The sequence below is a fragment of the Corythoichthys intestinalis genome, chromosome 1, assembly GCF_030265065.1.
Source record: "Corythoichthys intestinalis isolate RoL2023-P3 chromosome 1, ASM3026506v1, whole genome shotgun sequence".
NCBI lineage: Eukaryota > Metazoa > Chordata > Actinopteri > Syngnathiformes > Syngnathidae > Corythoichthys > Corythoichthys intestinalis.
In genome coordinates, this window is record NC_080395.1 from 69,620,538 (window position 1) to 69,634,899 (window position 14,362).

General features: G+C 41.0%; 1 protein-coding gene across 1 annotated transcript in view; it reads left to right on the forward strand.

The window, feature by feature from the left end:
* LOC130912442 (phospholipid-transporting ATPase ABCA1-like) overlaps nt 1-14,362 on the forward strand; it is a 383,631-nt gene that overhangs the window by 206,253 nt on the left and 163,016 nt on the right. Inside the window, exon 25 of the mRNA XM_057830543.1 lies at nt 11,676-11,800. Within this exon, the coding sequence (XP_057686526.1) occupies nt 11,676-11,800 (125 nt within the window). The remainder of the gene's footprint in view (nt 1-11,675; nt 11,801-14,362) is intronic.

A 14,362-nucleotide genomic window follows, 5' to 3' on the forward strand; every position in this document is an offset into this window, starting at 1 on the left:
GAAATGTTGGCCGTACGAATTGGGACATCCCTTCACACTCACGTACGTCATAAGTCCGTTCTGCTAGTTGTGACATCATCAAACAGCGACAGAACTAAACCAACATGCCTGCTGCTGTGGTGCCCACGCTCTCCTTGGCTATGAAGATATTTTTACAAATAGCCTATCTGCGTCGAATCGACGAAAGGCCATCAGACGAAGGCGTCTTCGACATCTGGGAGCATTGCTGTATCTTGCTGGGGTATGTAGAATGAGAAAGTAATACAAATAACGTGTGTGAGTGAGCACTTTTTAATGTCCAGCCAGCTCAAATGGTTGGTAGCCATCAGAGCTAGCGTGTGAAAGTAACAATGTGTGTGTGTTTGAAAGTCCTTTTAACTGCACATTCATGATATTTTGTTATACAGAAACAATTTGCTTGCCTTTTTTGATTTGCTGATTTATTGATTGGAGTAGTGTTCTAGCCTGGCTAACCAAACAAAAAGCACAGGAAACGTGTGGCTTTTGTTACTCGCCTCCTTCCATTTGGGATAAGCATGCTGCTCAGGGGGGTTTGAACCCATTTTTTTGTACTAGGTTCAGATTTGATTACATAAATACATTCGCTGCATTGTGTGTGCTATCAATGTGTTGGTTTGGGAGGATAAAAGCCTGATCTTTCCATGTTTTTCTTTCCAGCAGATGGGTCATCCCACAAATTATTGCCGGTTCGACCATAATATGCCTGTTCTAAGGTTGTGGTTCAATGTTGAGGCAGACTTGAGGCAGTACCTACACCTCAGCAGAAGAGCCATAAACGCTGTCCAAAAGCTGCTGCAGAGAGAGCAGCACCATGGTTGGGGTGGGCAACTGGAGGTCCTGATCTATATATACTGGTTGGCACATGGACTCTTCTTACATCGTGGTGGCTTGTGTGTTGATGTGCAATGTATAAAGTTTTTGGTGATGTATTTATTTTTTTGCACGCTTTTTCTCCCATTTTCCCATTACATTCTAAGGTAATGCATTACATTTTTATTTTGTAAAATAAATCTCTCCAAACCAATATCCGTTTCAGTCATTCATATGATGCTGATGTGATAATCATGCTCACAAACTGTTATTCCTTTCTTTTATTAGCAGCTTTTCAGAAATAGTGAACACAGTGCAAATTACAGCTTAAAGTGTCTGAAAGTGCGTGGTGCAACTACGGAAAATAAACAGTATGGATATGACCAGATTTAAAAAATGAACATAAGACAACATTCAATAAACAAAATGAAGAGATGGTTGGGTGACTGGAGCAGGAACAGAACATGGCACATTCTGGGCTCAGCGATGTTCTGGGGGGACAAGACACGACATAACATTATAGGATACGCTTTAATCCATTGCAAAAAAGGTGTGACAGAATGAGGAACTAGTGGCTGTGTGTACAATAGGTGCATGACGCATAAACTTACATATTTTGTCCACCATGCGCTCAAACAGGGCTAAAAAGCAGTCCATTCTCTGCTCAGTCTCCTCATGGCGTTTCTGCTCCTTCTCCAGGCATGAAAATGGGTCAGGGGTTAAAAAGGTGAGAAAGGTGTGGAGGAAATATGTTCCGGCGTTCGGCCAAAATGTCCGCCGTCGGCAAAACATCCTACATGTGGCGAATTTGACCATTTTAATTTTTCACATAAGGCTTAATATTCGAGTTAACGGGGGTTTAATTAGTTGAACGAGTTGATTTCAACCACCATTGACTCGCGCTAGCTTAGCCACTCCGGAGCCCTGAAACTAACAAATAACTGTCAAACTGCACAGAATTTGTTCAAATAATTTCCAACGACTAATTAAACCCCGGCTAACTCAAAGATTAAGCCTAATGTAAAAAATTCTGAACTTCCCCTTTAAAATAAAGACCATTGAATATGGCCCTTAAAATGTTGTCTATAAAAGTTTTAGAGCAATAAAACAAACAACACAAATGAATAAAATGAACAGGAATCCTTCAAAGTATTTCATAATGGGTCAAAATTATTTTTCGAACAGATCATGTGACTATAGAACCTTAGAGACAGCCGTTTGCATTGCTTAGCCAAAACTACAGCTGAGGAGGCAAGATGGATATTTAGAATTTCTTTAAACCTAAGCTTTCAAAACCCTCAACAACAACTGAGCTTGAACCGAGGATTGAGCACGAGCAGTATCAAAAAGTCCTGGCTGTCGTGTTACCTGTTGTGCTGTAATTCCAAGTGGTGCTTGAATTGGATGCTTATAGCGGTGGACAGTCTTTTTGAGCCAGCGCAAAGTTTGCAGCGCACGGGGATATTTTTTGTTAACTTTACTGGACAAAAATGTGAAGTAATGGCTGTGTTTCCAGTGTGCAAATGCAGCTGTTTGTAGTATATCTCCTGCCTATTTCATTGCATCCTGGCGAGGTAGCAAGGCTATGTTGTTTTGGCCGCAAACTCCCAGCGCTCACGCATCATGGTAATGCACGAGACCCTTTTTGTTCCATCCCCGATTAAAAAAATGTGACATGTGATGTCACTCCCATGACTACAGTATTCTTCATTCTACACACATTATGGGGCAATAACAAAATAGTAACGCACAGGCATCAAGGAAAGTAATTTTACTCAGATTACTGATTTAGAAAAATGAACGCGTTAGATTGTTCTTTACTGAAAGAAAGTAATCAGATTAGTTACGCATTACAATATCGCGTTATTGACAACACTGCTTTTATATTACCGTTAAATACACAAGCTTGACGCTACCTTAACGGGAGCTATTTTTTCACCGGACGCTCCGGCAGTGTTCAACGCAAGCTGCAACGAACGGCAGTAACTTTGTCATACCACAAAATATGAAAACGAAAACCATTACTCACTAAATTCAATATGCTGGCAAATGCATTCATCTAAAAACAATTGGGAGTGATACTTTACCTCCTCCAGCGAATGTGAATTTGTGCTTAGTACAAGATCATCTGTCGCAAATAGCGATCTTTGACGCTCTTTTTTTTTTTTTTTCCTCCCCGCATACAAACTTGTTTCTCTCTCAGCGGCTGTGATTAACCTCAATGAAGTTGCTGTCCTAGCTAAGCCTTGCCTATCATTCGTCTTTGTAAGTTTTTAGTAACTTTGTGTATTGAATTTGAAAGGAAAATGTATTTTGTTTTTGACGAACTTTTTCATGAAGCTAAACTGTTGAAGCGACTCACATGTGGAAAAATACGAGTGTACAACGTTTTAAATGTATTCATTTGGTATATTTCAGTTACCACGATTTGAGAGATCAATAAATTGAAGAATTTACGCCTTGCGTTTGGAGTGCTTGTTTTTGGGTTTGCTGGAATAGCGTCACTGACACACGCAGCATCAAACAGGGGATGGGGTAAGCGCTGCCGCGCCAAGCTAATTCTGGCTGCATTTTCGACACATGAAAAATAACGAATACGTACTACTGTATGACGGAAAATTTTAGTGGTTTTGTAACCGCGACGTTTTCATAGCATGGTAATCCGTGAAAGTAACTGGCACATGCCTACAAACGACCCCACCCCCACCCCTAAAATTTTTTCTCCTCGGATCTACACGATTCACGTAGGTCATCCTTTTTGACTTCAAAACGGCGAATTTCGCCGAAAGGTGAGCAATTTTCATGCCTGTTCTCACTCTCCTGCACCAGGTAGTCAAGTATGGGGTTGGACTTTCTTCTTTTTGGGGATGGGGATGGGGATGTGGATGGTGGAGGACTACTATGACATGGTGAGGGAACAGCAGGAACGGTGGCGGTGCATGGCGCATCGGAGGTGCTGGGCTGAGCGACGTTCTAGGGGAACAAGCAACATTACATTACAGCATGCACTTTAATCCATTGAGAAAAAAGGTGTTACAGAATGAGGGAGTGGTGGCTGTGTGTACAATACATCAACATTTTGACATACCATGCACATTAACCAAAAAAACAATATATGGCTGTATGTTTACCAAAGCACTTTGGATGATGGCATCCCCCTCTGCGCATGCATCCACCAAGAGTGGAGGGTCCATTGCTGCCCTTCCTCCCAGCACCGCGTGCATATCCTCATAATATTGCCACGTTGTGGTGGTCTCCTGGCCTTCGTCTGTCCCACCCCCAGAGCAGGGAGTTTTCAGCTCCTGTAAGAAGCAAGACGATGGCAATTATGAATGTACTTCATTGCTCGCTGACAATATTTCAGGAGTACATAGTATTCATTTACTTAACGGGCATTACTGTTTACCTTGTACTTTTTAAAAAAAATCTAGTTTTTGGAGACCTACTGGGAGGACACCTTCCCCTGCACCCCAGCTCCTTGATCAGCTTCCTGTGTTGTAAATGCGAGGGATAACGTATGAATTGCTAACTAACAAACAGACAAACTCTGGCAAAAGCATAACCTCCTTAGCAGAGGTAATTACTCACTCCCACTGTTGTTTGGCCGAGGCTTTTGAATTCAACAACCGTTCTTCGTTCTCAGCACGAAACCTGATAAGGCTTTTTGTTTGTGCTGGACTCCCTGTGAATCACATTCACGAACATGAATACTTGTGATTATAGGCAGCAAAATGATGCACACGTCGCTCAAAAGCAACTTCTCTATGGTCAATCTACTACATTGCTCACAAATTTTAAAAAACGACAACTGTGTTGTTTTTCGACTTTTCCCAGCACCTTCATATGCATTGACCGATTTCTTATTTATGCAATAAAGAGCGATTTCGCCGATGTGCGTTTATAGCAGAAAAAACTACACATTGCGACGTCATTACATTGCTCGTGAATTTAAAAAAAAACAAACGTGTTGTTATTCGACTTTTCCCTGCACCTTCACATGCATTGACCGATTCCTTATTAATGCAATATGGAGCGATTTCGTGATGTGCGTTTATAGCTGAAAAAAAAAAAACCTACACATTGCGATGTAAGCCGCGCTCACACAATACATCAGTTATCACAACTTAAAACGGTTAAAACAGTTAAATTAGGGAAAAACAGAGCTCCTTACATTTGTGTACATCTTTCTTTGCTTCCGCCATTTTGGAAATGATACTACATTGCTCGTGAATCTTAAAAAAAAAACGCCAACCGTGTTGTTATTCAACTTTTCTCAGCACCTTCACATGCATTTACCGATTCCTTATTAATGCAATAAAGAGCGATTTCGCCGATGTGCGTATATAGCAGAAAAAAAAACTACACATTGCGACGTAAGTCCCGCTCACACAATACATTAGTTATCACAACTTAAAACGGTTAAAATAGTTAAATTTGGGAAAAACAGAGCTACTTACATTTGTGTACTTCTTTCCTTGCTTACGCCATTTTGGAAATGATTCACGGGGTAATCGCTTTGCACCCTGGGAAATTTCGCATAACCCTCCTTTTGGAGTGAGGGTAGTCATGGCCCTCCGTTTGGAGGGGTGGAAAGGCCTCCCCCTAACCCCTCCCCTTGCACATTAGCGTGAATTGGGACAGCCCTACCCCTACACGTGAACGCGCAAAACAGAGGAGAAGGGGTAGGGCCAAGGGGTGAAATGGGATTCACCCATTCTCCTCTCACATCCATATATTCTCCTCTCACATACATATATTCACTCTGACACACACATACATTTTTCTCTCACATCCATACATTTTCCTCTCACATACATATACAGTGGGGCAAATAAGTATTTAGTCAACCACTAATTGTGCATGTTCTCCCACTTGAAAATATTAGAGGGGCCTGTAGTTGTCAACATGGGTAAACCTCAACGCTGACAGACAGAATGTGGGGAAAAAACCCCAGAAAGTCACATTGTTTGATTTTTAAATAATTTGTTTGCAAATAATGGTGGAATATAAGTATTTGGTCAATACCAAAAGTTCATCTCAATACTTTGTTATGTACCCTTTGTTGGCAATAATGGAGGCCAAATGTTTTCGGTAACTCTTCACAAGCTTTTTCCACACTGTTGCTGGTATTTTGGCCCATTCCTCCATGCAAATCCCCTCTAGAGCAGTGATGTTTTGGGGCTGTTGTTTGGCAACACAGACTTTCAACTCCCTCCACAGATTTTCCATGGGATTGAGATCTGGAGACTGGCTAGGCCACTTCAGGACCTTGAAATGCTGGCTAGGCCACTTCAGGACCTTGAAATGCTTCTTAAGAAGCCACTCCTTTGTTGCCCTGGCTGTGGGTTTGGGAATATAGTCATGCTGAAAGACCCAGCCACGGCTCATCTTTAATGCCCTCGCTGATGGAAAGAGATTTTCACTCAAAATCTCTCGATATATGGCCCCACTCATTCTTTCCTTTACACAGATCAGTCGTCCTGGTCCCTTTGCAGAAAAACAGCCCCAGAGCATGATGTTTCTACCCCCAGGCTTCACAGTGGGTATGGTGCAATTCAGTATTCTTTTTCCTCCAAATACGAGAACCTGTGTTTCACAAAAAAGTTCTATTTTGGTTTTATGACCATAACACATTCTCCCAGTCCTCCTCTGGATCATCCAAATGCTCCCTAGCGAACCGCAGACGGGCCTAGACGTGTACTTTCTTCAGCAGGGGGACACGTCTGGCCGTGCAGGATTTGCGTCCCTTGCGGCGCATTGTGGTACTGATAGTAGCCTTTTTTACTGTGGTCCCAGCTCTCTGTAGGTCATTCACTAGATCCCCCCGTGTGGTTCTTAGATTTTTGCTCACCGTTCTTGTTATCATTTTGACGCCATGGGGTGAGGAGGGAGTTGAAAGTTCGTGTTGCCCAACGACAGCCCCAAAACATTACTGCTCTAGAGGAGAGCTGCATGGAGGAATGGGCAAAATACCAGCAACAGTGTGTGAAAAGCTTGTGAAGAGTTACAGAAAATGTTAGGCCTCCATTTTTGCCAACAAAGGTTACATAAACAAGTATTGAGATGAACCTTTTGCTTATGAACAAATACTGATTTGCCACCATGATTTGCAAATAAATTTAAAAATCAAACAATGTGATTTTCTGGGGGGTTTTCCACATTCTGTCTCTCATGGTTGAGGTTTACCCATGTTGACAATTTCAGGCCTCTCTAATATTTTCAAGTGGGAGAACTTGCACAATTAGTGGTTGACTAAATACTTATTTGCCCCACTGTACATATAAATAAATGGGAAATTAGTTTTTAAGACAGAGTGGCATTCAAGAGGTATACAAGCTGTTGCTCAGTTGTTGGATGAAAATGGGAAATTGTTGCTCCATCAAGATTTTTGTCATGAATACCAAATAATAAAGATTTTACAAAATTAACAAATGCAATTACAAAGGCATTAAAAGCAAAGGTGAAGGAGGATAATACAAATTCTAAAGTCTCCCAAAACTTGAGGAGAATATGCATTGGGGGCAGGATTTTTGGGATCACAAATGTAATAACAAGGTTATCAGGAAATTGTTGAATAATGAAAATTAAAAAGTGTTGTTCTACAAAGACTACATATTGTGAAACAATTTGAGATCGATAAGATTAGGAATATAAAAAAAAAAAAAAAGTGTCATTTCCAGTGCCTCCTAAAGCGAAAGAGGTTCAACTCAAAATTTTGAACGAAATTTACCCAACAAAGAAATTTTTTTAGTTGTGAAGGAAATAATTGTTCGTTCTGCGATGTTTTTTTTTTTCACTGCAATGTAGTTGAGATAAGAACTTAGAATTGGTTTAAATGTGATAATGCTTATGGGGAAAATTCATAAGTGCAGATATATTTTTTTAGACTAAGCCATATTTGGCTCACAGGGAAAAGATTTCTCTAATATTTGCAAAGTGTTGAATTTATACATGGGAAGGCCTTTCATCCGTTTTATTTCTTTAAGAACTTTGAGTTGATTTAGAAACTCCACTCTCAAAAAAAAAAAAATTGTTGATGTTGTGCTATTGTCTGCCTGGTTATGTGGTTATGCTTAATCTATAATATTGTATTCGATGTTGATACTTGAATGCTTTGTTTTGTTTGGATATGGTTAAATTTAAAAAATGGCTGTACATAAAGCAATTAAAAAAAAAAAAAACCTTATCGCGATGGATTCATACTGCGCACGCACGAACCAACGCCATTTTCTCCCGTGGGATGATGGGAGTTATAGGCATATACAGTACAAGTCAATGATCGAAATACATTTAATATGTACACTACTGTTCAAAAGTTTGGGGTCGCTTTGACCCCAAAGTTTTGAACCGTTTCATTATGGACAATCAGGGTCAAAGGTTTTGGGTCAACGCGACCCCAAACTTTTGCATGGTAGTGTACATTATTTTAATCATAGGGGATGTGAGGTACACCCTGATCCAAGCAATGCACGTATACACATAAAAAGAAAACAAGATTTTATTTAATCAACAATAAATCGTAGGCAGGCCTTGATTGGTTCTGCGCACGCGTAATGCACCGCCCCCATTTCCGCCACGATGCCCCAAGAGTAATTTATATTTATCAACCCACAAAGACAAAGAACTGAGGAATTCTGAGGTGGCCATCGATGACTCCGGATCTAAATCATATAGAACACTATGGAGAGACCTCTGAATTGCTGTTGCAGGAAGGTACCCTTCAAATCTGAGAGACCTGGAACAGTTCACAAAAGAAAAGCGGTCCGAAATTCAATCTGAGTGGTGCTCAAAACTTGTTGATTATTATAGGAAGCGATTGCTTTCTGTTATTTTTTTTCTAAAGGATGCGCAACCAAGTATTCAGTTGAGGCCTCAAAAAAATTTGTCCACCCTATTTTTTGTATTCTGTGTACAATTGAGTAAATTTTGGCTTTTTTCTTCAGCCTTTTTGTGTTTTTCCAAATCACATGCAAGACATCAACACATTCATACTGAAACAATTTGTATTTGCATTCATTTCTGTGAGAAATAAGGTATTTTCTGGAAAAATCCCAGGGGTTCCAATAATTTTGTCCATCAATGTACTGTTTAGTCATTTAAAATGTGCTCGTCTTCTGGAGGAGACTGTCGACACAAGGTCTCTGATTCTTGAGCACACTAGAACCACTGTGAATACAGCACATAGTGTCCAGTAGGGCTTGTTGGTCCTCAGTCAGGCAGTCTCCCTGTAGAGCCAGGGCTGGGTGGTTCTCGCTCGGGGCCTTCCCTGTATGATTAAGGTTCACCTCAATTGCATGGGGGCCGGTACTGCGCAGTGCGAGGGCTGTCCTTCCTCTAATCTCTTGCTGGGCAATTTGAGTCACCGTGGCCAGGGGGCGCCACTGTGGTAGCTCGGGGTGGAAGGGGTTCGGATTACTGATGCGCCGGGGGACTCTGCTGTTTCGTGCCCAGACCAGTGTCCTGGCCACTCGCCACTCTCGGGCGTACTCTGCCTCATCCTCCACTAGAACAGTACAATCAGCCAGGCCCGTGGCTTGTGGTACTTGGGCCCAGACGATAGTCTCCATATTGGGAGGCAGCACCACTGGGAGTTGTCATTGCAGTCTAGCCACTCCCTGCAGTTCCATCTGAGTCATGGCAGCTCCCACCCTCTGGCAGGCTGAGAAGGCTGCATCCCAGGACTTCCCTGCAGTTGGGGAGAAAAGGAATTTGAAAGCGGTGGCTCCTGGGTGACCACCCTGGCTAAACCTAGTTCAACACTCGCCAATGACATTCATCTCCAAACTCAGTATTTATACATGTATTGGTAACAATGATAACCCCCTTCTTAACTTTGATTCCGCCGATTATAAAATCAAGTTCTGCGTAAATATGCCCCACTTCTCCACAGTCGTGGCAGATTGCCCAGCACTGGCTATCCCATTGATAGTACGATTGTCCAAGAGGGGCAGATCCTGAGCGTGGACGATGGGGATGTCCAGATTGGGGGCGCCAGAGTGGTTCAGGGGCTGCATTGGCTGTCGGGGTTGTAGCAAATGAGACGCCCTCAACTGTTCTCGCAGCTCTTCTATCATGGATTTACTCAGGAGAGTCACCTGCTCTTTGAGCTCCTGACGTCACTCGTTACGCAACTCCTCCTTCATCTGCTGCCAGTCTGGGGTTGATGGTGGAGCCCCCTTGTGGGCAGGAGTGAAGACTGGGCAAGCCAAATCCTCTTCGGACCCACCCAGCTCTTGCTCCAGGGCCCTTGCCTCCTGACAAGCCTCCGTAAAGGTGGTTGCCGGGTTCCTCTTTAGCTGCCTCTGTAGTTCCTGTTTCACTGGACCAGACCTCAGGCCCAGAACAAACTGAGCAGCTCTTCGTCATCCCCAGCTTCCAGCGGTTCTCCACCGATGGTTCCCGCAGCCGAAAAGTGAATGCTTTCAGTTCTTCTCCAGTTTCTTGTATGCAGTGGAAAAACTGTACTTGGAGCTGGGATACCGGCTATGGTCCCCCCATAATTTGATAGATTGGACTTTGCTCACTTTTCACACGATAGAAGTCGGCAGGTAGAAGGAAGAGCGCAAGTACAGTGTATCTCTACATATGAAGTTAATTCATTCCAGGGCCGTGTTTGCAAGTCGAAATGATCGTATGTCGAGCAGGATTTTCCAATAGGAATACATTTAATTCGTTCCGTAGCCCAAAAACCTACACTAATCCTTCATAAATACTGTAGGTACAATTATAAACAGCAATTACACATAAAAAGATACAATTATAAATACAAAAAGATAAAAGTATAAATACAAATTGGAATATTAATAATAATGACCATCAGTAATAAAAAAATATTTTTATTGTCACCTTAACTTAGAGTGGCGAACGGAGGTGAAGAAGACAGCGGGTGTGTTGCAGGAGGGAGGATACGGCGAGCCGTGTTCTAATTTAACATATGCATTAAATTAGACACATGTTAAACAAAAATTAGTAAAAGAATTAAAATAGATTTTTATTGTGACCTTTTCTTAGAGACTGATGGATATCGGAGGAGATGGCGGGGATTGAGGTAGAGGAGGAACTTTCAACTTTTTTACTTCAGAACTTAATAACTTCAAAACTTTATAACTTTAGAGCTAACTTACCTTTTCTTTTCGTTTTCAAACCAACCGGGAGAAGCTTTGATCACCAGTGATCTCTTTATCCTTACTCCAAATGAGTAAAACGCCTTCCATCGCCTCCAAAATAATGGCAGGATGCTTCGACAGGATAGTAGTCTCCTTGGATGCTTTTACCATCTTTATAGTTTCCATCTGCTTGATGACCTCGACTATGTTGTCGAGCAAACACACAAATGTGTACACCCCGTTCATATTTTTTAAATCATCTCTTTCTCCTTTTCCGCCACACGTACCAACCATCTTACGACCCATGTTGTTTTTTTTTTCAAAAGAAAATTCGCCGTGCTGCTGTCTTGCAGGAAAACAATGAAATTGCGATGCTGGCGTAAATTGTCCTATTTCGAGCATGTCGTCAGATGTAGAAACAAATGGCGAGTCAAATTTTACATCGGATGTCGAAAAGATCGTGTGTCGAAGCGATTGTATGTCGCGGTACCACTATACTTGCATAATAAGGCACAGTGTGATGTCACACCTTGCACAATTTCAAAACCTACCGTCTGCAGATGGATTTACTTCCGAACAAGATTGCAATTAAAATAAAATACTTCTTGGATAACACAGTTCAACCACGGCAAACTCTGATTTCAACCTGTCATATTCATAAAATGGTTTAAAATACTGGAAAATGAGTTGGTCATGGTCTTTCAACATGATTCACTGTACCATATTTGTCTGCTTCAGATTGGGCTGCCTTCTTTGTTGTTGCTGGCTACTCTGTCATTTGCAGCCAAATCACCTCGTCCAACACAGCAAGTGAACCTGAAGCTCCACCCATGCATGTATGGTAAACAGTACATTTTCTTCAGGTACATTTAAAGATTCACTCTACCTTTTTTTGTTTGTTTGTTTTTTTAAAACCTATCTGCCATACTTAATGGAAAAGGTGGCTTCGGCTGCCATCGGTGGTGATAGAAAATTTTAACTGGGAGGGATTGGCAAATTATTGCAAATGATTGATAGAAAATTTTAACTGGGAGGGATTGGCAAATTATTGCAAATGGATTGGACGTTTATTGTGTTCAGCTGCAGCCAATGAGTTCAATCTGTGTGTTTTATCGGTCAGGAGGAGCACGTGGACGTGTAAATAATGTAGTTTGTTATTACTAGAATTTAGACGGGGGGGGGGGGGGGGGGGGGGGGGTGCTGGAAATAGTCTGGGTTAGTTTGGTTATCCAGCTCGAGTGAGGCAATTTGTTCAGTCTAAACCACAGGTGTCCAACCGATTCCAGAAAGGGCCAGGTGGGTGCTGGATTTTGTTCCAACCGATTCCGTGAGTGAGTTTAAGCAATGAACTTCCTGCTGAAACAAGCAGCACCTGACATGTCCTCTTCATTGGTTGGAAAGCAAACCTGCACCCACTTGGCCCTTTCTGGAATCGGTTTGACACCTGTGGTCTAAACCGACCGACTCACATGGAAATGGACAATTTCAGATCTAAGCTGCTTTCTTATGTGGTTTTTAAATCTGATTTGGGCCACATTTTCCAGTGATTGTGGTGTTTACTCTCAAGGCTATGGCGATAGTTCCAAAAGAAATGAAGTTGTAAAATGAAAAATGTCCCTGTAAATTGACAAATTTTAACTTCTAAAACAAGCAAACAAACAAACAAACACAAGCAAACAAACAAACTATTAAAAAAAATTGTATTCAAATGTTGTTATATAAACATGAAAAAAACACAATGTAAAATTGTTCTCGAACCTGTTTTTTTAAGCCAAAAAGTTACTTGTAACCAACCTTGTAAAATGACAAATTTTAACTTGTTAAAAAAAAAAAAAAAATTGTATTCCCAAATTTTGCGAATGTAACAATTTTTTCTACAAGTTGTTTTTTTAATGTTTGCAAGTGATTATTTTCCTACAAGTGTTTATGTCTTTGCTACGGGTTTAAATGACCAACAAGTGCACAAGTTTTGTCAACCACTTGTCGCGTCTTTAGAGACAAAAGTCACTCGTAACCGCTGATGAAAACTACTTGTACATCCATCACAAGAATGTTAATTGAAGTCGGGCTTAAAAAAAATACCAATCAAAAAAAAAAAAAAACAACAACAACAAAAACCATCTAATGAATAGTTTTTCGGGTGTTATCTACAAGTGTTTTCTGAGCACGTACAAATGGATTTCTGGTGAAGTGCCTGGGTGTCAAATTCTAACCAATCAGGACGCCGATTGCTCAACCATTCAAACGAGGAGGAGAGCGGGACACACCATTGCCGACCTAATGCTCGTTCTTCATTATGGCAGATGATTGAATTGGCGGAGTGTGCTCAGGTAAGGAGCTTACTTTGGTTACTTTTGAATTTCATGTACTAAAAGGATTGTTTTAAGCCAATATAATGTCAATTTAAATAACAGGTAATTTTGCATTAAAGAATGGCACAAAAATCAATAGCAAGCCAATTAGCTACGGTTAACTATAGTATGTTGACTACATGCGTTGAGACGATATTACAGGCATGGACATGGACAGCTACTTGGTGAGGTCTTGGGTGACATGTACGCGACAGATTACAAAAACCTGGGGGAAAAAATCATAACAAGTAGCTAACGACACGAGTACCATAGCTAATCGATTGGCTAAGCTTTCTTTTTTTTACACACGTGTTCTAAACACTCTTCTTCATCTGTATATTTGTTAAACATTGCCTGGCAGTGGTATTAGTGTGCTACTCAATAGTGCAACTAGAGCAAAATAAATGCCGTATTGGGCCGAATATATGACGGCCCGGATTATAAGACAACCCTCTTTTTCAAGACTCAAGTTTGAGAAAAGACTTTTTGAACACCAAATTAATTTTTATACAGAAAATAATTACAGTACATCTGAAACAAATGATTACAACGATATATTCTGGTTTTCAAAATGTAAATGAACCAATCTATTGTGATAAAACAACAAAATTGCAATAACTGCATTAACCATCAAAGTGAAGTTTAACTGTAACTGTAGTCTTGAAACAAATCTGAATATGAAAAAACATTGCAATAAAATAGGCAAACTGGTTAAACTTGAGAGTAGCTGAGATCTATCATGACAGAACATCGCTTCATTGATATCTGGTGCCATCTAGCGTCGTGAATGGGTATAATGTCTAGACCGCGAATATAAGACGACTCCCACTTTTTTATCTTATTTCAATGTACTTCCTTAATTTAAGTACATGTCAGGCCTAGACTTGAATGGAACAACCCTTCTTTATTCAGTGTGCGTCTCAGCATATGTGCCCCCGACACATCTGCGATTCCTTTTATACTGTATTACCACATCCACATGAAGTGCACACTATGGAAACAGTAGTGTGACATAAATATGTTACATCTCCTCCCTCCTTACATAACATGTCCTAGAAATAAACACTAAAGAAC